Raw genomic sequence first — 21,670 nt, 5'->3', positions numbered from 1 at the left:
ATAGTCTATAAAAGTACAAAATCTCTTCTGAGATTTATACAGTCTCTCTCTTTTTAAAAAAGATTTATTATGTATATAGTGTTCTGCCTGCATGTACCCCTTAAGGCCAGAAGAGGGCACCAGATCTCATTACAGGTGGTTGTGAGCCACCATGTGGTTGCTGGGAATTGAACTCAGGACTTCTGGAAGAACAGGCAGTGCTCTTAACTGCTGAGCCAACTCTCCAGCCCCTCATGTAGTCTCTTAACTATAATCCCTTAAAAAATCAAAATAAAAAAAGCAGATCACATACTTCCAACATGTAATGGCACAGGATATACCTTTCCAAAACGGAGGAAAGGTGACATAATGAGGAAATACTGGACCAAAGCAGGACCAAAAACTAGCTGGGCAAACTCTAAATTCTGCATTTTCATATCTGATGTCATGTCTCCAACTTCATTCAGCTTTGTTGACTGTAACACACTTCTCTCTCTTGGACTGGTTCCATTCACTGTTAGCAGCTCTCCTTCACAGGTAAACCACGGCCCTGACATCTTCAACATTTTGGGTTCTCCAAGACAATCCAGGCTCAGTTTCATGAGCTTCATGAAATGGCTTTTGTAGGCCTCCATGCAGGGGCACCCTTGACATACTCCTGGCTTCAGGAGCTTCCCTTAGTCATGGAGGGAGGGTCCACAACCCCTTTTTCTATCCTTGACTCTACACGCAGAACTGCATAGCTGAAGCTGCGAAGTCCTGCTGTTTGCTGGGGCTGGAACATGGCACTCTTGTTTAATTACATCTTCACTAACTTTCTGTTTTTGATGGTTTCCTTCAACTTGTTCTGTAGATTAGGCTGGCTTTGAATTTAGGGGATCCACCAGCCTCTGCCTTCTGAGTGCTGGGATTAAAGGCATGCACCACCCCACCAACCTGGGTCCTAAGCTTTTCTTTAATTCCTTTTCACAAATTGGAAACCTAGCTGGATGGGGTCTTGCTCTGAGGTCACTACTCCCTTTATTTTACTTAGCATCAGGCTTTTCTTTCATCTGGGTACACTTCCTGGTATCCCTTTACTCCTCAAATTGTACATTTTATATTTTTCCTTTCTCAGCTTGCTCCTTTTCATTATAAATCTATATGAGTGGATGATAATAATCATAGAACAGTCTATACTGGACTGTTTTGAGACTTCCTCTGCTAATGCAATTAATCCAGAAACTCTTCAGTGTAGCTCAGGCATTCTTTTCGAGCAAGGGTAAAAAGCAGCCACATTCTTAGCCTAAATATCAGAAGAATGGTCTCTAGGCCACATACAAATATTCTTCTCTTCTGAAACCTCTTGACCCTCACAGTTCAATTCCCCGTCAGCACCACTGTCTTCCATGTTCCTACTAGGATGGCCCATTAAGCCCCATTTAAAGTATTCAACTGCTTTTCTAATCCAAAGTCCGAAAGTTCACATTCCTTCAAACAACAGCATGACCAGGCCTATCACAGCAATACCCCAGTCCCTGGGACCAACTTCTGACTTAGTTTCTATTGCTGTGAAGAGACACCATGACCATGGCAACTCTTACAAGGGAAATGTTTAATTGGGGTGGCTTACAGTTCCAGAGGTTTAGTCCATTATCATCAGGGTGGGAAGCATGGTGGTGTGCAGGCAGACATGGTTCTGGAGGAGGAGCTGAGAGTTCTACATTTGAATCTGCCGATGTAGACACAGGAAGAGACTGCCACACGGGGTGTGGCTTGAGCATCTGAGATCTCAAATCCTGCCCCCAGTGACACACCTCCTCCAATAATGCCACACCTACTCCAGCAAGGCCACACCTCCTAATAGTGCCACTGCCTGTGAGCCTATGTGGGCCCTTTTCTTTCAAGCCACTGCACCACTGAGCCATCTTTCGTATCACCTCTTCTAGGCTTCATGTCCATGGGCTCTGTTAAATTCCTTTAAACTGTGGATTATGAAAGAACTCATTCAGGTTATCTCTGAGAAGCAGAGGTTTACAGGAAGAAGACAGTGCCCCAGGAGCTGAAGCTGAAAAAGCCAGGGCCAGAGCCTCCAGCCCACATCTCCCATGGGCAGCAGCATCCCCACCCACAGTGACACTGTTCGGTGCTGCGTGTCTGCTCCGCCCTCTCTTCACTGCCTCTCTCAGCACATGTGCAGAGCTGCAAACTAAGTCCACATCTCACCCAGGGTAGGGTTTCCACTTTATTCTAAACTGGTCCTGAGGCATCCTAGGTGTCTTCTCTCAGCTGGGAAGGAAGGTGCATTTGGTGGGCTAGGTAACTGGTCCGTTCTTACCCAAGCTGTTTCACGGGTTGACTGGACTTCAGAATGGCTGCGCTTACCCACCTTACTCTCCTCAGCTGAAGGCGCAGACTCTTCTCAGTTTCCTCACTCGACAGGCTCCTTGTTCTGTTGGTCTTTTAGCAGCCTCTCCTTGGACCATCTCCAGGTTCACATCTTCTGGGAAATCTGTTAGTGCTTCCGACAGTATTTCTGTGCTGAGAACTCGGGCTTGTGTTGGAAAGCTAGCCCTTTCTGTTCTGTCCCAGTGCCCTTTCTGATGGAGGGTGGGGGTGGGGGACTGTCTGGTTTAGGGCCAGTTGCCTTCATGTACCTGCTAGTGTGGTTGACACTCTCTTGTCCTACAGGGAAAACAAGAACTATTTTTCATTTTCTAAAATAACGTAAGTCATTAAAAGTTATTTGTACAAGTCATCTTTTACCCCATTCTCTTTCCCAAGCCTAATTACTATCAATTGATAATTCCTTCTAGAACTTTTAGCACACATACACACATTCCACTTGTGGTTTTATTGTTTTAATCATAACTGTTACATTGTATACACTGTTGTTCTGTCAGTATAATATGTAGGTCTATCTCATTTTTCTCTTGAGACAATTTTGTTATGTCGCCTAGGATGGTCTTAAACTTGTGCTCCTTCTGCCTCCGTCCTCTGAGTGCTTGGATTACAGGTGTGTACCACCTTGTCTCATTTTTTCCCTCTGAGGTAAGGACTTGTGGGTCTCAGGTTCGCCTGTACCTTATGCGGTAGCTGAGGATGACCCAGAACTCCTGATTCTCTTGCATGTGCTGGGATTAGAGGTGTGCACCACTATGCTGGTGGCTTTTTAAGACAAGGTTTTACTGTGTAGCCTAAGCTGGCTGTGAACCTGTAACCCTCCTTCCTCAGCCTCCTGAATGTTGGGATGACAGGCATGGGCCACCACACTTGGTTTACCTGAGTGTTACAGTTTTCATTTTGTTGTTGTGATAAAACACCTTAGCCAAAAGCAACTTAGGGAGGGAGGGTGTACTTTAGTTCATAGTTCTAGCTCACAGTCCATCGTGTTGAGAAGGTCAGGGGCAAGACCTTGAGGCAACTGGTCACCTCATATCTGTGATCAAGCACAGAGAGACATGGCCTGTATGGCTCACTAACCAGCCATTTTCTCTGCTGTTGTTTGCTTTGAGACAGGGTCTCAATGTGTAATCCTGGCTGGTCTAGAACTCACTGTGCACACCAGACTGCCTGTGAACTCCCAGCCTCTGTCTCTGGAGTGCTGGGATTAAAGGCATGCCTTACCATGTTCTATTCTTCTCTACTCTTATACAACCTAAAGCCCCAAATCAGGGACTGATACTCAATGGGCTGGGTCCGTTAACAAGACAGCCCCCCACAGACGTGCCCATGGCCCAACCAGATATAGGAAATTCCCCAGTTGAGACTATTCCTGGGTGATTCTAGGTTGTGGTAGGTTGATGTTTACTAACTAATCATTACACTACTCACCTTCTTGTCTTCTTCAGGTGTATACGTCCCCATACTAGACACGACACATCTTATGTGTGTATGTGCTAATGTCTGGGACACAGGACATCGTACATGCTACCAGAGCACTCTGTACCTGGACTGTGTCCCCACTTCATGTGTGCCGCATTCTAAAAAACACAGAAAGACAAAAACCCAAAAACTTAACTCATACTGAAGAGCCTTTAGATGTTTTCGAGACGAACCATGCATAAAAGAGTCTGTTTCTGGGGCTGGAGATGTGTCAAGGTGGTTAATTGCACTGGCTACTCTTTTCCGAAGACTCAGGTTTAATTCCCAGCACCTACATGGTGACTCACAACAGTCTTTAACTCTAGTCCCCAAGGGCACCAGTCACAAATGTGATGCACAGAAAACCATACAGACAGAACACCCATCGACACTGGGAAAAAATGAGTTTCTGTATTCCCTGCCGTCCGCCGTTGAGGTACTCATGTTTTGTGAGTTTCTGTATTCCCTGCCGTCTGCCGTTGAGGCACTCATCATGTTTTGTTCTGTTCCCTCTTGATCACACGGCTTTATAACAAGTCTTGAAATCTTTTAGGGTAGGTATTCCAACCTTGTTTCCATTTTCTTTTTAGTGTTATTATTTTAATGTCTGTGGGTATTTTGCATGCATATATGTCTGTGTACCGCATGCATGCTTGGTATCTGAGAAGCCAGAAGAGGGATTTGGATCCCTTGTAACTAGAGTTACAGGTGGCTGTGAGTCACTGTGTGGATGCTGGGAATTGAACCTGGGTCCCTTGCAAGAGCACCAGGGCTCTTAATGCCGAGCCACCTCTCCAACCCCTTGTCCCTATTCAAAGTCTCTCAGTTCTTTGCATTGCCATGTAAATTTGAACATTATCCCGTCACTTTACTGTTTTGATTGGGACTGCACATAAATCAATTTGGGGAGAATAGGCATCTTAAATGATATTGAACCTTCCAGCCCATGAACATTGTCTGTTACCATTTATTTAGGTTTCCTTTAATATCTCTAAGAAATGTTTAATGGATTTTGTGTACATGTATTGCCTCTCTTTATCAGATTTATCCCTAAGTAGCTCATATTTGATGCTTCTGTAAGTGCTGTATTTTTAGTTTCCAATTGTTGGCTGCTTTTATAGAGAAGTAAAATTGGTTTCTGTATATTGATCTTGCACTGTACAACCTTGCTAAAATCAATTATGTCAGGCCTAGTAGCTCTATTTATTTTTTTTAAGATTCCATAGGATTTTCTACAGAAGTGACTGTGTCTCCTAGGAATAAAGGTATTTTTGCCTCCTCCTTTCTAATCTCATTGCCTTTCCTTTCTGGTGTGTACCTCGGTGACCAGAGCCTTTAGCATCACTAAGTAGAGGCAGTGATGGAGGATGTCTTTGCTTTGTTCCTGATCTTAGGGTGAAAACTTTTGGTTGTTCATCATTAGGTAGTTGCTAGCTGTGGGCTTCCTGTGGATGACCTTTGTCAGGAGAGTTTGTGCTGTTGCTGGGACTTTGAAGAAAGGTGGATGGATTTTACCCAGTGCTTTTCTACATCTATTGATAAGATTAGGTAGTTTTCTCTTTAATCTTTTCTTATAGCCAAATTTATTGATTGATTTTCAAATATTTTTATCAATTATTTTTAATTGCATTTATTTATTTACTTTTTGTGTGTAGGGGCGTGGGCATGTCACAGCACTTATAAGTATGGATGTCAGAGAACAGCTTGTGGGAGTTGATCCTATCCTTCCACCATGTGGGATCCTGGAAGGGAACTCAGGTCCTCAGACTTGGCCATAAGCACCTTCACCAGCTGACCCCTGTTTTCAAACGTTAAGCCAAATTTCACATTCCTGGGGTAACTCCACTTGGTCATGATGTATGATCCTCTTTATATTTTATGCGATTTGATCTTCTAAAATTGCATGAAGTGTTATTGCATCTGTGTCCATGGGGGAAGCTGATCTATAGTATCATTTCCTCCTAATGTCTTTATCTTGTTTGTGCTATGTTACTGTCCTCATAGAATGAGAATTTCTTCCTCTTCAGGTTTGTGAACACTGCTGTCATTTCTGCTTTAAATATTTGATAGAATTTACCATTGCAATCATCTGGGCCTAGAATTTTCTTTGTGGGAAAAGTTTTAACTTCAAATCCAGTTCTGAAAAGAGAAAGCTGTGTGTTGGATAAGTACACAAAAGCCAAAGCAAAGGCAGGAGGATTGCTGTAAATTCAAGGCCAGCCCAGGCCAATCTACATAGGTAGTTCTAGTCCAGCTAGGACTCCTTAATAAGACCCTTTCTCATCCTTGCCCCCATGAGATATAGAATATTCAGGCTAGTTCTTTGCTCAGGAGGCAGAGGCAGGCAGATCTCTGTGAGTTTGAGGCCAGCTTGGTCTACAAGAGCTAGTTCCAGGACAGCCTCCAAAGCCATAGAGAAACCCTGTCTCGAAAAAACCAAAAAAAAAAAAAAAAAAAAAAAAAAGGAAAGAAAAGAAATAACTATCCATTGCTATAAGTGATTTTATATATTACAGTGTTTGTTCTTTTTTTAAGAATTATATTTTAGCTGAACCTTAGAAGGGACTAACCTCTGAATTCTGCTCACTCCTAGCCAGAACATCACAGGTGACCTTTACTATTTCAACTTTGACACTGGGCAGTCCATTTGGGACCATCCATGTGATGAGCATTATCGGAAGCTGGTAATCCAAGAGCGGGAGAAGTGGTTGGCTCCCGGGGCCGTTAAGAAGAAAGACAAGAGAAAGAAAAAGGAAAAGAAAAACAAGAAGGACAAAGAGACCTCCAAAAGTCCTCTGGTGAGTCAGCCTTGAGGCCAGCTTCTATGCAGGGCTGTAGCCCAAGGGGTGTGGGGATCCTCCAGGAGCTAAAACAATAGTGAATTCTTGACAGGACATTGTCTAATTTTACCTGGTGGATTTTTTTCTTTCAGCTTCTAGCAGTTGTTACTTCTTTAAGTAATTTCTTCTCTCTCCTTGGGGAGCACATGTTACACAACAGGGTTAGTGACAGTGTGAGCGCGGGAGAGCAAGGACCGTGTTTGCATTTGATGAAGTGGCGCTGTTTCCCACCTGGGAACAGGGAGGTAGGAACAGTGGCATTGTTGTCAGTGCCTTCAGGTTTTAAAAGAAAAGTCGAGCGTGATGGCACATGCCTGTAGTACTAGTACTTGGAAGGTGGAGGCTGGAGGGTCATGATTTTGAGGTCAGCCTGTAATTGATACACATGTGCCATCAGCTTTACTGACGCCATCAGTGGTCTTTGTGGCCAGTGACCTTGGCTTGTGGAGGGTAGCAGCAGTTAAACCGCATCGTACTCAGTGTGGTCTCCAGTAGCTTTTGTGCTGCGTTCAGAGGACTCTGTCCAGTGTTCATTTGTGGCTCAGCATGGGACGTAGGAGGTGGAAGTTATCACCCTTGCTTCAGGAAGAGCTGAGTGAGAGCCTGTGGTTCAGAACAGACTTTGTCCCCTTCATGCAGGTATGGGGCTGGCAGCCTGAGGAAGCAGCTTGGTTCAACCCTGTGAGGAGCACTGAGGGGAGCATTGAGGGGAGTTTGGTGGGGAGCATTGGGAAGACTCAACTGTCAGTGGTCCAGTTGTTCTGTCCTTTTGATTTTGTGACCCACCTGGTGCTCCACCCCTCCCCCCACCCCCGTGTGGAGGCTTCCTAGGGCCACACACATGCTGGGCAGGTGTTCTCCCAGTGAGCTGCATCTCCAGCCCTGTTTTCTTCTTTCCTAAAGTGTCAGTTCTGGCCTTGACAGTTGTTACGTCATTCGGTCCTTTATCGTGTTCAGGTTCTGCTCTGAATCCCCTTGCCTCCTCCCAGCTTTATGCACAGTTCTGAGAAAGAGGGTGAGGAGCTTGTTCCTACAGAATAATGAAGACAGGTGCTTTCCAAATAGAACCTTGGAATTTTCTAATATTATTATGTATTTGAAAAGCAGAATAACCTGAAATGATATTTTGGCATCTGACAGGCTCCAGCCTGGCTTAAGGTGGAGTTGAATGACAGACTTGGCTCTGGATGTACGTCTGAGTCCCAGAAGCTCCTTGTTAGAAAGGACCCCTCTGTGTTTCAGGAGAGGATCCTTCAGTGGAATTCTTAGGGCTCAGGCCAGGCACCTCAAGCTTGAGTTTGTCCAGTGGTCTGGCCCCTCTGGAAACGTGTGCTCCCAGCTGGCTGGTTAGTGTATTTGCAGAGGGTAGTTGATTATCTTAAGACTTTCTGGTAGCCCCAAGATTCTGAGACTGCGTGTCTTTTATGCAGTGCCAATCTGTGCTGGTGGTAGAAGGCACTGGACTGAGTTTCCCAGGCTTCCTCTCTTCTCTTCCTCTTGGGACATTTCTGGGAGTCCTTGATAGGCTTTATAGAATTTAACCAATCATGAACCTGAGGGCTAGAGGACACTTAAGGACCAATCACATGGTTTTGACTAGTGGAGTAAAGCGCTGCTCTGTAGAGACCAGCTTCAAAACAAATAGCTACTCTGGTTTCTCAGGGGCCATGGTTCTCTTCCCTGTCACTCATATTGTAGCCTTCACACTATGGTAGCATCCTGGGAATGGAGTTCCTAGGGCTCTATAGAGCAAACTTTATAGGCTATTAATATGGTTGTTGTTGTTTTTCCTCTCTATAGGGGGAGCTAGAACCTAGAAAGGGGCATATATTTAACGTAAGAGAGTTTAGGCCTTTCTTTTCTGTCTTATTTCTGCTTTATCTTAAAGAGGGTGGTTTTCTGCTCTGGGTCTTGGGCTGAGGTAGCAAGAATCTATGAGAAGGTCAGTTCTTGTTTTCTTTGCATGTTTATATACCCATCTAGGAAACACAGCCTGAGCAGGGATTTCCGCCTTCTTCCTCCTTTCTCCGAGGCCTGTCCCCTCTCCCAGCACCTGGGCTTGCTGATCTGGACCTAGACCAAGAGGTGCAGGCTAGAAGTGAGGCCTCCTTTAAGAAAGGGAGGAGCGTGTGCATGGTGGGTGACACTCCGTGGCCTCCCGTGGGTGCCCTTCCTGGCAAGCTGCAGCCACTCTCCAAAGGCCAAGCTCCTCGGACCCACCAGATCTTTGCTGATGTGGAGAAAATCTTAGGCAGGCCTCCGGTCCAATGCAAGACAGACTTAGGAGACCCTCAGAGTCTGGAGTCAGCCCAGAAAGCAACAGAGAAGTTCTACCTGGGATTTTCAGACCCTGAAATAGAAAAGCTGGACTTGAGGATCAGGCAGCAGAAACCTGGTCCCGGGGGTGCTCATACCACCGAACCACTCCAGAATGGGCAGGAGGTGTTAGAATACAGAGTCCAGACTCCTGTCCACTCTAAGCTTTCCGAAACCTCCAAAGGCCTGCAGCTGAAAGGGGAGCATCACAGTCACAGCATAGCCACTCTGAGCTGCACTGGCCCTGGAGGGGACAAAGGTCAGAGCCCCATTCCCTTGCGATCCTCTGAGGAGGAGCCCTCCCTGTCCCTTTGCTCATCTGACCACACGCTGCCCGCCAGGAAGGGCAAGCTGTTTTTACTAGAGAACAGCCCAGCAGAGGACTTGAGCTGGCATGGAGTTCCTAGGGAAGGTGGGGACCTGGGCAGGGGGAGGTGGAGGAGAGAGCCTCCAGAACTATGGATGGGGCAGGTCTCTAAGCTCGTCAACAAGGACACCACAGAGAGCTGCAAGGAAATGGAGCCTGCTACTTCCAAGGTTCCAGAGGCCTCAGCTGAAGATTCACCACAGGGTCCCTCCCTGATGCCGCCCGATACATTGGCATCAGAAGCAGTTTCCGAGCCCCCTCCAGGGGACCCTGCCAGTAAAGGGAGGCACCATCCGTCTGTGTCTCCAGAGTTTCCCAACGAAGACAGGAAGCCTACTGTGCCAGGGACTGACTCGAACAGCAGTAGTAGAGGGGGCAGCAGCCCGGCCTCGCCTCTTGGCTCACAGGTCCTAGGTGAGGTAAACAACTTCCCCTGGGACCTGCAGAGTCCCCAGGGGTGTGTTCCTGTCATGGGTCAGTCGGGCTCAGAGCCTAGAGATGTGCGTTTCTGCCCTTTCCTGGTGCCTCAGTTGTCCCATGTGCAGAGCTCTGCTGAGGAGCAGTCAGAGAGTGAGGACTACTCTGAGGATCAGAGGTTCTACCAGCACATCCTGCAGATGGTCAAGATCTCCAGGCGGCCGGAGGGCCTGGAGCTGCCTGAGAACATGCAGGAAATGCCGTGCAAAGACGTCACCGGCATGGTCTGTTGCATGGCCACCGAGTCTTCCAGGATGTCTAGTGAGGGTGATCACAAGGCCATCAAAGCTCAGGAGAGGGACTTGGGCTTACTGGCTTGGGGGCCAGAGCTGCTGGAACATTCTCCAGAAGTGGTCTCTGCCTCTGCCGGGCAGGAGGCCTCTCAGCCAGCACAGTGCCAGCCAAGCAGTGGCCTCAGGCAGGTCCAGCCGAGTTCCGACACCAGGCTTGCTGCAGAGCTGAGCAAGATGCAGATTCTCAACCAGGTAGGCTTCTTAGAAAGTGGGGCCTAAGGTCTGGGGCCCCTGAGCTCATCAGGGAGGGAATAGGTAGAACTGTGCTTGCTCTGAAGCCCTCAGGTCTGTTTCCTTGATGCTAACCCACCTTCAGTAACTGAGGATCCCTTAACTTCCCAAGTGGCCACCTGATGAGATGACCTGGATTTCAGGTTTGTCCTACTCCATCACCTGCAGGCTAGAGCTGAGGGTACCTGTGGGTTCTTTTCCTTAGGTGGAGCCATGCTCATGGGCAGTTCACATGCTTTGAAGTGATTTCTTCTGAGGGTGGGCAAGGTGATACTGATGCTGGCCCTTATCTAGAATCCAGGCACTTTCTGGGATTTGGGAAGTCTTTCCCACCAGCTGATTCTCGAGAAGAGTCCTTCAGAGTAGGTATTCGTCCCCAAAGCTTTGCCCTTTCCCTTCTTGGAGCACCAGGGTCGTCAACATCAGTGCTCTTGGGAAGGACTAAGCCCACAGCCTGCTGCTGCCATGCAGCCCGCTGCTTCTGCTCCTTGCCTTCCAGGTCCCCAGAAAAGCATTACTAACCTGTGTCAGGTGGCGTGGACCCTGTTTGTGACTTCACTTCCCTACCGGGGTTTTCTAAAGGGCGGGGCTTGCCTTGCCATTCTTTCACTTTGTCCCTTTCAAGAGTCACCCCATTTTTCATTCAGAAATCAGGTCGGATGAGCCACAGGGCTCAATCTGAATTCCCTAGGTGTTCCTCTGTGGCCCAGCTGTGACTTTACCCAGTTGTCCCCTCTAGTCCCTAATTGCCGATGTGCACTGGTTCTCTGTTAGTTCTAATAACTAGTGTAGTACTATAAATACTGGATAAGCCACAGATTATCCTGAAAGTTTTAATTAGCCCAATGGCATCAAGTTTATCTGCTCTGAAGGACAATGGCATGCACAGCCCCATGCTCAGAGTTAATGGCCATCTATAGATGGTGATCAGCTGGGAGCCAAGGATGTATAATTTCCCTGCTAACCACTGATTCAGTAAAGGCCCAAGAGAACAAAGGCCTCAGCACGCCTGTCTCCCTCCCTCAAATCCCCAGCACGTTAGCAAATTAGCCATGTTAGGAGTCTGTAATTTTCTATAAATACAGTGTGGGAAGGCTTTTGCTTGCTGATATGCTTGGACTGGTGGAAGGGCTGAGCAGGCGGGGCAGGCTCAGCGTCCAGTGCTTCTTCCTACCGTAGCCATAGGCCATATGAACTACTCTCTCTCTCTCTGAGAGAATCCGGAGCGCAGTCCCGCTCTGCCCCACTAGGCCTGTGACTTTGGACAGCATTCTTGACCACACTCACCTTCATTTGCTCAAGTGGGGTCTCTGCATAATGGTTGGGCCCATCCTAGGTGATACGTGACAATGAGCAGGGCCTAGTATTCAGCCTCACTGGCCAGTCTGTGTATTGGTATCTCTTCCCTCTGACAAAGATGTTCTGCACAGGTCAGGTCAGATGACTGGCCCTTTGCAGAGGTAAGGGGTATCTTACCTCATTTCTCAGCCAAGACTCAGGTATCCTCTCAGTGCAGAGATAGGCCCTGCTGAGACTTGCCTGTGCCAGACTGGCCAAGAGGGTGGTGACTCTAACCTTCGGATCCCCTTTTCTTGGGGGTCTCTCTCTCTCTCTCTCTCTCTCTCTCTCTCTCTCTCTCTCTCCTCTCCTCTCCTCTCCCTCTCTCTTTCAAGACCAGGCAGTCCTCAAACTCATCTGCCTCTGCCTCCCGAATGCTGGACTAAAGGCATGCCCCACCTATGTATGGTAAATTTGATAAAAGTTTTGAAGAGTGTTGTAATGTGTCCCCAGTATACTATGCTGATCTATTTTTTTAGTTTTTTTCATTCCATGTGCATTGGTGTTTACCTGCATGTATGTTTGTGGAACTGGAGTTAGAGACAGTTGTGAGCTGCCATGTGGATGCTGAGAATTGAACCTGGTTCTTTGGAAGAGAAGCCAGTGCTCTTAACCACTGAGCCAGCTCTCCAGCCCCTGATCTCTTTTTGAGGATTTTATTTTTTTAACTGTGTGCCTGTGAATGTGTCAGTGTGTGTGTTCATGTGAGTGCAAATTCTTGTGGAAGCCAGGAAAGGGTGTCAGAGATTGTCCAGAACGGGAGTTGCAGGCAGTAGGTTATGGGGATTTGAATGAATTCAGATCCTCTGAAGAGCGTCAGACTCTCTTAACCAGTGAGCAGTCTCTCCTGTGCTGGCCTCTAACTGGTTAGGCCAGATGATCGATTCCATAATATCGCTCCAGCCCTAGGCTCCTTGTTGTGTCTGTCATCTCATTTGAGTTTCTTAGCAGACCCCGTAGGTCAAGCATGGACCCACTTCATCTTGCAGATGAAGGAACTGGGAATGTGGGAGGCTGTGAGTAGCCTGAGGGTTCCTACATTCGAACCCAGCCTGGATTTTTAGTCCAGTCCTCGTTGGCATGAAGGTAGCCTTCACTTGGATCTCCCGAGAACAGGGGAAAGCAAGTCAAAGAGAATGACAGAGTGTGTGTTTATGTACCGCAGCCTTCGGTGTGCACAGCCCTACACGCAGGCCTGCACTTTCTTCTGGTGTGTGTGTCTGTCTTTGTCAGTAACATGTTGAGACTGCTTTTTCTTGAATCATCAGTTTTAAGCGTCAACTGTAGAGACTTGTAGTAGCTGGGGTTTATCTCTGCCCTCCCCCAGTCCTGTTCACTTGTTATGTGGCTCCTGAAAGGGGAGCAGAGCCCCCAGTGTTAGCATTTGCCAGATGTGAGCTAGCAGACAAGTTAAAAAGAATCAGGAAACTGGTCTGCAAGTCTCACCCAGTTGGCACATGGTATTTCTGGATGTTGTGTTTCATTAGCAGCCACCGAGCGGAGGCGGTTTAAATTGGAACAGGCAGGATTTAGATGCTTTATTTTTATATCTGCCTCCAACACCCTGAGAGTTGTGGTTTCTGGGGTCTGTAACAAAATGTGTTCTGTTGCCCAGGTCCTGGGTTCCCCCTTAGCCCCAGTCCAAGCCCCTCTTTGGAACCTGGCTCCCTTACGAGGCCTTGGGGATGCCCCACCCTCTGCTCTTCGTGGATCTCAGAGTATGAGCCTGGGGAGCTCGGCAGATTCTGGGCAGATCGGGGAACCCACACTGGTGAGTCCTGCTTCTGCTGTGCATATACTTTGTTACTGTGGGACCTTTGGGTGTCATATTGGGAACTGTGTCTTGTCCCTGAGACACAAGCTGTGTCTCCAGAGTGTTCCAGCTAGTCTGAGAAGAGTCACTCTGGTGGTGGGGGTGGACTGGGCTGTAGGCCACCTGTGCTGATCTCCCCATCCATGGGACAAGGGCAGTGGGAGTTGGAAAGGGAGTAAGCAGTGTGAGTTAGACTGCAGATTTATGGAATAGTGGGACTTGACTGGGGGCCCGTCTAGGTATGAATTAAGGGAGCATGCCAGGGTCATTCTGAAGGTCTTTTTGGTAAGTCTCTTGTTCCCTTTGTGTTTTGGAGCCTCCACAGGGTCTCAAGACTGCTGCTTGTGCAAAGGGTTTCTTGGGTTCTGCCCACGAGGGCAGGCGAGCTCTCAGTCTCTTGGCTTTAGGGGAAGAAACCAATGAGGAGGACGAGGAGGAGAGTGACAACCAGGTAAAGCTGACATCCCCTTTCTGACCTCAAAACCCTCTGGGTGTATATATATTTAAATTGTGGTAAAGCTCTCACACACACAGGTAAGATTTTGACTTACTTTAACTTTGCAGTAATTCAGGGATATTAATTTTTTTCATAATGTTGTTTACTATCACTACTGTCCATTTTCAGAACTTGTTTATAATCCCAGATTCTGGCCACCAAACAGTAAATCCTTCCAAATTTTTCTTCCAGCCCTGGTAACCTCTAAATCTATTTTTTTTTTTTGGCTCATGCATTTGCCAGTTCTAGATGTTTTATGTGAGCAAAATCACAGTGTTTTTCTTTGATGTCTGGCACCTTTTCACTCAGTGTGCTGCAGTGAGTATGTAAACACTCATTTTGAAGCCTGTTGTGTGTATGCACCATGTTCTGTTTATGCGCTCATCTGTTGGTGGGTACATGGATTTGCTCTATCTTTGGCTAACCTCCCAGCCATTTTAAAAATAAATAAAAGCATATTTTTTCCACCCATCAATTCCTTTCTTGACCAGTCTATATGCCTCTTAGGCCTGAGTTGGAGAACATAACATACTTGCTTGGCCTTGTGCTCACTGGAGAAAAGGCTACTTAGAGTGACCTTAGTGGAGGGCCTGCCCTGGAGTCTTCCAAAGCCTTGCCAGGGCACCCCCATTCTCCTCTGCATGGCATTCATGTTGAGCTGGCCAATTTTTTAGACTTATCACTTTTTTTTTGTTTGTTTTTGGTCAACTTGACACAAACTAGAGTTATCTGAAAAGAGGGAACTCTGATTGACAAAATGCTTCCATAAGATTGGCCTGTGAAGCATTTTATTGGTTAGTGATTAATTGTGTGCCCAGCATGTTGTGGGAAGTGCTATGAACAGGAGATCCTGGGTTGTATACGAATACAGGCTGAACAGTTGGGGGGTGGTGGCGCACGCCTTTAGTCCAAGCCGCTTGGGAGGCAGAGGCAGGTGTATCTCTGTGAGTTTGAGGCCAGCCTGGTCTACAAGAGTGAGTTCCAGGACAGCCAGGGCTACACAAAGAAGCCTTGTTTCGAAAAACCACAAATAAATGAATAAATAAATAAATAAATAAATAAATAAATAAATAAATAATGCAGGCTGAGCGAGCTAGGAAGAGCAAACCAGAAAGTAGCACTTCTCCGTGGCCTCTGTCCTGGTTCTTGCTTCTAGTCCCTTCAGTAACTATGACCTGAGAGTTGTAAACCCTATCGTCCCCACATTGATTTTGGTCATGAACTCTCACACAGTAACAGAAACCCTAACTAAGACAGTGCTCACAGTTATCTTTGCTTGCAGAGTGTCAGAAACTCCAATGAACTTCTCAAGAACCTGCATCTGGACCTCGGTGCCCTGGGAGGTGACTTTGAGTATGAGGTAAGAGCCTGAGAACCCTGTTGGTAAATGCTTCACCTGGACCTTACCTTTGTTCCTTCCAAAGCGTTGCTGTCTGCAGAGCGTATTTGGAAAAGGAACTGGTCCATTTGGGTATGTTGTTTGAAATGTTTTTTACTCTTTTGGCTTTTTGGTTTTTTTTTTTTGAGGGGTCCACCACCCAGCTCCCAAATAAATCACACACGGAGTCTTATTCTGACTTATAAATGCCCAGCCTTGGCTTGGCTTGTTTCTAGCCAGCTTTTCTTATCTTAAATTAACCCATCTCCCTTTTCCCTCTGGGCTTTTTTCTTTCTTACTTCTGTATTTCTTACTTTCCTTCCTACTTCATCCTCATCTCCTTGTTCTCTCTTTGCTCCTGGCTTCCTCCTTTCTCCGGTTCATCCTCTCTGCATGCCAGCCCCGCCCATCCTTGCTCCTGCCTGCTATTAGCCATTCAGCTCTTTATTAGGACCATCAGGTGTTTTAGACAGGCACAGTAACACAGCTTCACAGAGTTAAACAAATGCAGAATAAACAAAAGCCACACACCTGAAAATAATTTACTGCCACATGGGTCTGTTCAAGATTTCTTGGATTCAGGGAATCCATTCTCTCAGCTGTCACATGGCCAGTTCTTGGTGAAGCGCCTGCACCAGCAGGTACTTTGAGCATAATGAGATGCGTATGCTTATGGCCCTCTCCTCCCTGTATACTACACAGGAAAGAGATTTTGTGCCCAGATACCAGGCAAAGTTGGCGGAAGAGATGACATTGCCCTGGGTTTGGAAGGGAAGCTAAGTTTTAGACGGGGATGAAGAGCCTGAGCAAAGATTTGAGGGCGGACAAAAGCATGTGTGTGGGAACAGCTTCCGGAGCACGCTTCCAAAACCCCACCTATTTCTGAAGGCTGACCTATGCTGCCTCCAGTTTGTTTTTCATGGAGAGCACACAGGCATCATACGGAAACCTTTCGTGCAGGTTTTGGAGCCTGGACGTAGAAATTAGTGTCTGATTTATTAATTTTTAAATTTTTTTACTTCCCACTCCCTGATTTATTAATTTTTAAGCAATAAATAGTTCTCTAAATTTTCCTCAAATATTTGTTATAAGCAATGAATCATGAAGTTTCACATTAGAATCATGAAGACATTTAAATACTGATCACAAGGTCTAAGCCTCATACAGGCCTTATATGTTATATTGTCATTAGTGGCTTTCATACCTTTAAGACAAAATCATTTTTTTTTTTTTTTTTTGGTTTTTCGAGACAGGGTTTCTCTGTATTGTTTTGGAGGCTCTCCTGGAACTCGCTTTGTAGACCAGGATGGCCCGAACTCACAGAGATCCGCCTGCCTCTGCCTCCCGAGTGCTGGGATTAAAGGCGTGTGCCACCAATGCCCGGCTAAGACAAAATTATTTTTATATCATTAGTATAACCACAAACCTAGCCAGAGGAGCAAAGGTGCTTCCATCACAAATTGTAGTTGGTTTCATAATTATCCCTATTCTTTGTGCGTATGTGACTGTGTGTGTGTGTGTGTGTGTGTGTGTGTGTTGCACATGTATATTTGCTGGATCATATGCTCAGGTGCACTTGGAGGCCTGGGGTGGACATTGGGTATTCTGCTCTATCACTCACTGCCTAATCATTCATTCCCTCAGTGTAGGGTCTCTCACTGAGCCTGGCACTAGCCTGGCAGGCAGCATGTCCCTGTGATCCTCCTGTGGCCACGCCTGACTTTTTCATGGGTGCTCATGCTTGCACAGCAAGCTCTCTTACCCTCTGAGAAATCTCCCTCAGCCTCCCTTATTTTTAAAATTGCGTTTTAACTTATTTATTTGCATATGTGTGTGTGTCACAGAGTACATGTGAAGGGTGGAGGACACCTTTGAGGAATCAGTTTTCTCCTTCCATGAGGTTCCTGGGGATTGAACTCAGGTTGTCAAACTTGGCAGCAAGTGCCTTTACCCATGAACTGTCTTACTGGCCCAATCTCTTATTATTTCTGACTCATATTTCTTGGTATTCACCACTGCTTGGAGGGCAGGGTACTGTCAAAGTCCACACGCTGGCTGACAGGTTCTGGATGGTAGTTGAGACCTCCTGTAGGTGCATCTCTCAAGGGGACCCTACTCTATCTTTGGGGTAGGACCCATTTCATAGTAAAGCTTTGCTTGTTATCCCAGGATCTGTTCAGCCTTTTGGTTCTGCACAGTCAGCTATGTTTTGATTGTGCCTTTAACACTTTCTGCCAAATGTAGCACTTTTCCCGACTGCCCCATCTGTATCTGCAATCTGATACGCATCTGCTTTGAAATTGTTCCTTCTGAGTGTAGGGGGTCTGCTTGAGGAAAGAGGTTTGTTTGGTTCTCTACAGGAGGACTTTGTTTTCTTCTCAACCACCGTTAGCCAGTGCTGACTGACTGGTGGACTCAGAGAAGTTCCTCAGTTTGCACCTGGGTGGGTGTCTGTGACTAGGAGAAGGGGTGTCATGAAGGCTTCCATGTTTGGAGAAAGAGGGTGATTTCCAGGGGATCAGGCACACTGAGGGTGTAGATGCTGCATAGTTTATGTCTGTACCCAGCACCTAGCCCACTCCCTGGGACACAGGAAGTGCTCGGGGTGGTGTTTTGTCCTTCCCTTGGCTTTCTTGATTTCTGGGTACAGTAGGTTATTTGTTCTTTGCAGTCAGCTGGGGGATTGAAATTCCACTGTAGTTTGGTCATGCTTACTTCTTAATGGATTACAGGTGTCAACCATGAAAGACAATTTTCTCCTTGACATGTTACGAACTTCCGAAGTTTTCCCCTTGCTGGTGTGGGGAGCAGGAGCTTTGAAAACACTTTAATGGCTTGCTTGGCACCACAGTGAGGTAGGGAAAGTCTGGAGTAGGTGATGCTTAGACACCTCATGTACCTGTCTGCGGTTCTCTGCCACATGGGGTATTGTAGTCCTATGTCCTAACCTCCGTAGGTATTAGGTTTTTTCCCTTGGGTGAGATGTTAGTGGTGGAGATCAGTGAAGGCTTCTAGGCAGGCAAAGCTGCCTCCACTTGGGCACTGACCTTTGAAATGGTGCTACCCCACCCCCACCTGGGTCTTGCAGTTAGCTCTCTGCAGCTGCTTCCTTCTGCCCAGTGTCACCAAGCAGTCATTTGCTCTTCCTTCCACAAGAGGGCAGCAGGATGGCAAGAATGCTGCTCTGTCAGAGTCTACTCCCTCTTCTGCTTTCCAACCTAAACCCATTGCTAGTCTATTAGACTGAAAGGTTCATGGAGCCCACACCAAGAAGGCTTCTGAGGGAGAGGGGGAGGCAGAGGGTGGTGAGGAGGTGGTATGTGGTCGTGTGGTGCTGATGAAAAGCCATCAGCTATCAAAAGAGAGGGAGGGAGCCTCAGCTTAGAAATCACGGGATGATGTCAGTGTGATTGGAAAGTGCTAACTACACCCGGGGAGCTGTGCAAAGAACTGAGACCAACTGAATGGGCACCAGACCTGGAAAATAACCCTGAGCGATGGTTGGCTTAGCGGGAGGCTCCCCAGAACAGTATGAATGCATGGCCATGCTGTCGAGGTAACCTTCCCGCAGGCCCTGTGATTCCCCTCCCTCCATCCTGTGTGGATCATGGGAACCCAAGTGCCTTTGTGCTCTGGGCAGGTGAGGGGGTAGGACTGCAACCTGGGGAGCCTCATGATTTTTGAAAAGTGCTAAATATTCAAGAACTGATTCAGACAGACGCTCTCTTCACCCCCTTCTTGTGCAGATGGCAAAATCTTGAAATGTGCCTTGAGATGCAGGTCTTGAGACTGTGGTAGGAGGTTGGGGAGTTGAGCATGGAGAGGCCCAGAGCAGAGCTGTGCACCCACAGAGCCTGGAGCAGGAGACTGTACAGAGATGTCTGCGGTCTGCATACTGGCTGGGAGCTTCAGAACCTAGGCCCGGGGACAGCCAAGGATGGGCTGGGTGAACAGGGACAGTGTGGAGTCAGATGAGATTCTTATATTCCTGCATCTTTTTGTAGATGATAGACAGCCAGTGTTTAATTTCCCCTGCTTTCTCTATGCATTTCTGGCTGTCCTATGGATGTGTAGTCAGTAGATGTGGATGCAGACCAAGGCTGCTTGTTTTGTTTTATTTATTTATTTATTTATTTATTTATTTATTTATTTATTGGTTTTTCGAGACAGGGTTTCTCTGTATTGTTTTGGAGGCTGTCCTGGAACTCGCTCTGTAGACCAGACTGGCCTCAAACTCACAGAGATCTGCCTGTCTCTGCCTCTGGAGAGCTGGGATTAAAGGCATGCACTACCTGGCCACCCTCTGAGTTTTATGACTTACTTTCTTTTTCATCATTTTGAATAGTTAAGAGTTAACATTACATTTCATAAGCACCGTAGCAAAATAGTCTAACCCACATATGACTATTACATCTCCATTTGGGATTGGAAGAAGGGAAGCCTCAACTCCTACCGTTGTCCACACGTGTCAGTGTTGTCCCCTCCCCCCCACCTGGCCAAGAGTTCTCTGTGTGGTAGTTCTGGCTGTCCTGGAACTTGCTCTGTAGAGGAGGCTGGCTTCGAACTCAGAGATTCACCTGTCTCTGCCTCCGGTGTGCTGGGATTGCCACCACTGCCCCACAACACATGCATTCTTCAAAAATAAAAACAAAACAACCTTATTCAAGACTTTGAACATCCTATGTAACAGAAACTAGTAAGGAAAATAAACAAACTCACAGCTGTTATAGCTGTTGTGGCAGAGACCCAGGGTTCAGGGACCAAAGAGACCAAGGAAAGCTTCCTGAGAGAGGTGATGCTGTGAAGACCAGTGGTGGCTTGTCAGGGGATGGGGAGTATTTGTGTCAGGAATGTGTGACTTGGTGGTAGAGCACAGGCAGCAGGTGTGAGGTCTGACATCTCCGAAAACTAACGAGAGTGTGCATAGCAGAGCAGAGAAATAGCAGTGTTCAAGCACAGGCAGGAGGGGATGTAAGATATGGCAGGGATGAACTGTGAGAAGAAACAGGAAGGGCTGTCTGGTGTCTGACACTTCCTCTGTCTGTCTCCCAGGCCACAGTTTGTTGCTAGGTAACCCCTTAGGACTAGGTTTCAGCCCCGTATTGAAGGAGGAGGACAGGAGAGCCTTCCTTACCTCCAGGATGAGCCTGACTAGCATGGACTGGTCCCATTTGATGAATGGCTCATGCTGAATAGACACCCTTCACCCCCCTGTAAGCGCCACTCTCTTCCTTGGGGCCACAGAGCCTGGTAGGCCAGTTGTGGAGCTCTGCTGAGTGTGGGTGGTGTGGTCCCAGCTTGAATGAAGCCACTTTCCTGAAGAGAAGGGTGGTGCTGGCTACTGTCCGCTTCTCCACTTCACCTTCTGCTGTTCTTCCAGGAACAGGCTGGGGATGGACAGCAGTCACACCTGCTCCCAGTGCGACTTAGGCTCAAACCCACAAACAGGCCCACGTGGGACATGCCACTTTTCTCTGTTAGCATAGTGTCCCACAGGCAGGATCTGTTTGGTCATCTCCTGTCCCCTAAGGCACACTGAAGCTCTCAGAGGATGAATATGGGGTCTCATTATCATAGAAAATTAGTGATCATTTCTGGGGCACTGGCAGTGTAGACAGGCATAATTCTAAGTTCTTTACCTCACTTAATGAGTGTTAACTCATTTAACCCTCCAAGTGGTCCTGTAAGGTGGGCACTCCTTGAATCTCTGTATTTAAAAGGAAGTTATGGGTAGGCACAATAATTTGCTTGAGATGGCATCTCCTGACTCCCTTTACCATTTCTTGGGAGCCTGGACTGGGCTGTCAGTCAGCTGCCAGATCTGCAATAGCTCTGTCTTTGGCTTCAACAGACATTGCACTAGGACAGCAGCAGACGCCGTGCAGAGGCCTTCTCCTTCGAGCTGCCCACTTGCCTTGTGATGCTTGGCTTTCCACTACCAGAGTGAAATATCTAAATTAACCCTTATGGCATATTAAGAAAAGGCTTATATCTGCCAGCAGTTTTAAACGTGAAGGCGTGACTGATTACCTCCCTCCTTTCAGGTCTGTGGTGAGGCAGCCCATCGTGGCAGGAGCATGTGGGCCTAGCAGAGATGTTCACACCATAAGCCAAGGAGCAAAGAGATGTAACCAGAGACCTCAGTTAGGACTCATGTCCTAAAAGTCCTACCCCTTCTCAGCAATGCCACCCTAGGGCAAGCCTCCACCACATAGGTCTTTTGGGGGACACTTCGACCCAAACTATAGCACTTAATATGCTCCTTGTTTTAATCTTCAGGATAGGAAATCGGGAAGTCT

General features: G+C 47.2%; 1 protein-coding gene across 8 annotated transcripts in view; it reads left to right on the top strand.

The window, feature by feature from the left end:
* Window positions 1-21,670, top strand: part of Cep164 (centrosomal protein 164) — a 66,763-nt gene that overhangs the window by 14,088 nt on the left and 31,005 nt on the right. For 6 of the 8 annotated variants that reach the window (XM_040729843.1, XM_040729845.1, XM_040729842.1 and 3 more), the window contains exons 4-8: window positions 6,416-6,620; window positions 8,646-10,307; window positions 13,300-13,455; window positions 13,814-13,948; window positions 15,276-15,353. In XM_040729843.1, the coding sequence (XP_040585777.1) occupies window positions 6,416-6,620; window positions 8,646-10,307; window positions 13,300-13,455; window positions 13,814-13,948; window positions 15,276-15,353 (2,236 nt within the window). The remainder of the gene's footprint in view (window positions 1-6,415; window positions 6,621-8,645; window positions 10,308-13,299; window positions 13,456-13,813; window positions 13,949-15,275; window positions 15,354-21,670) is intronic. The other 2 variants (XM_040729847.1, XM_040729846.1) reach the window with 1 other exon arrangement.

This window comes from Mesocricetus auratus, unplaced genomic scaffold, assembly GCF_017639785.1.
Source record: "Mesocricetus auratus isolate SY011 unplaced genomic scaffold, BCM_Maur_2.0 Super-Scaffold_100022, whole genome shotgun sequence".
Lineage (NCBI taxonomy): Eukaryota > Metazoa > Chordata > Mammalia > Rodentia > Cricetidae > Mesocricetus > Mesocricetus auratus.
Note: the sequence above shows the minus strand (reverse complement) of the source record. Positions and strands in the feature narration are given on the sequence as shown.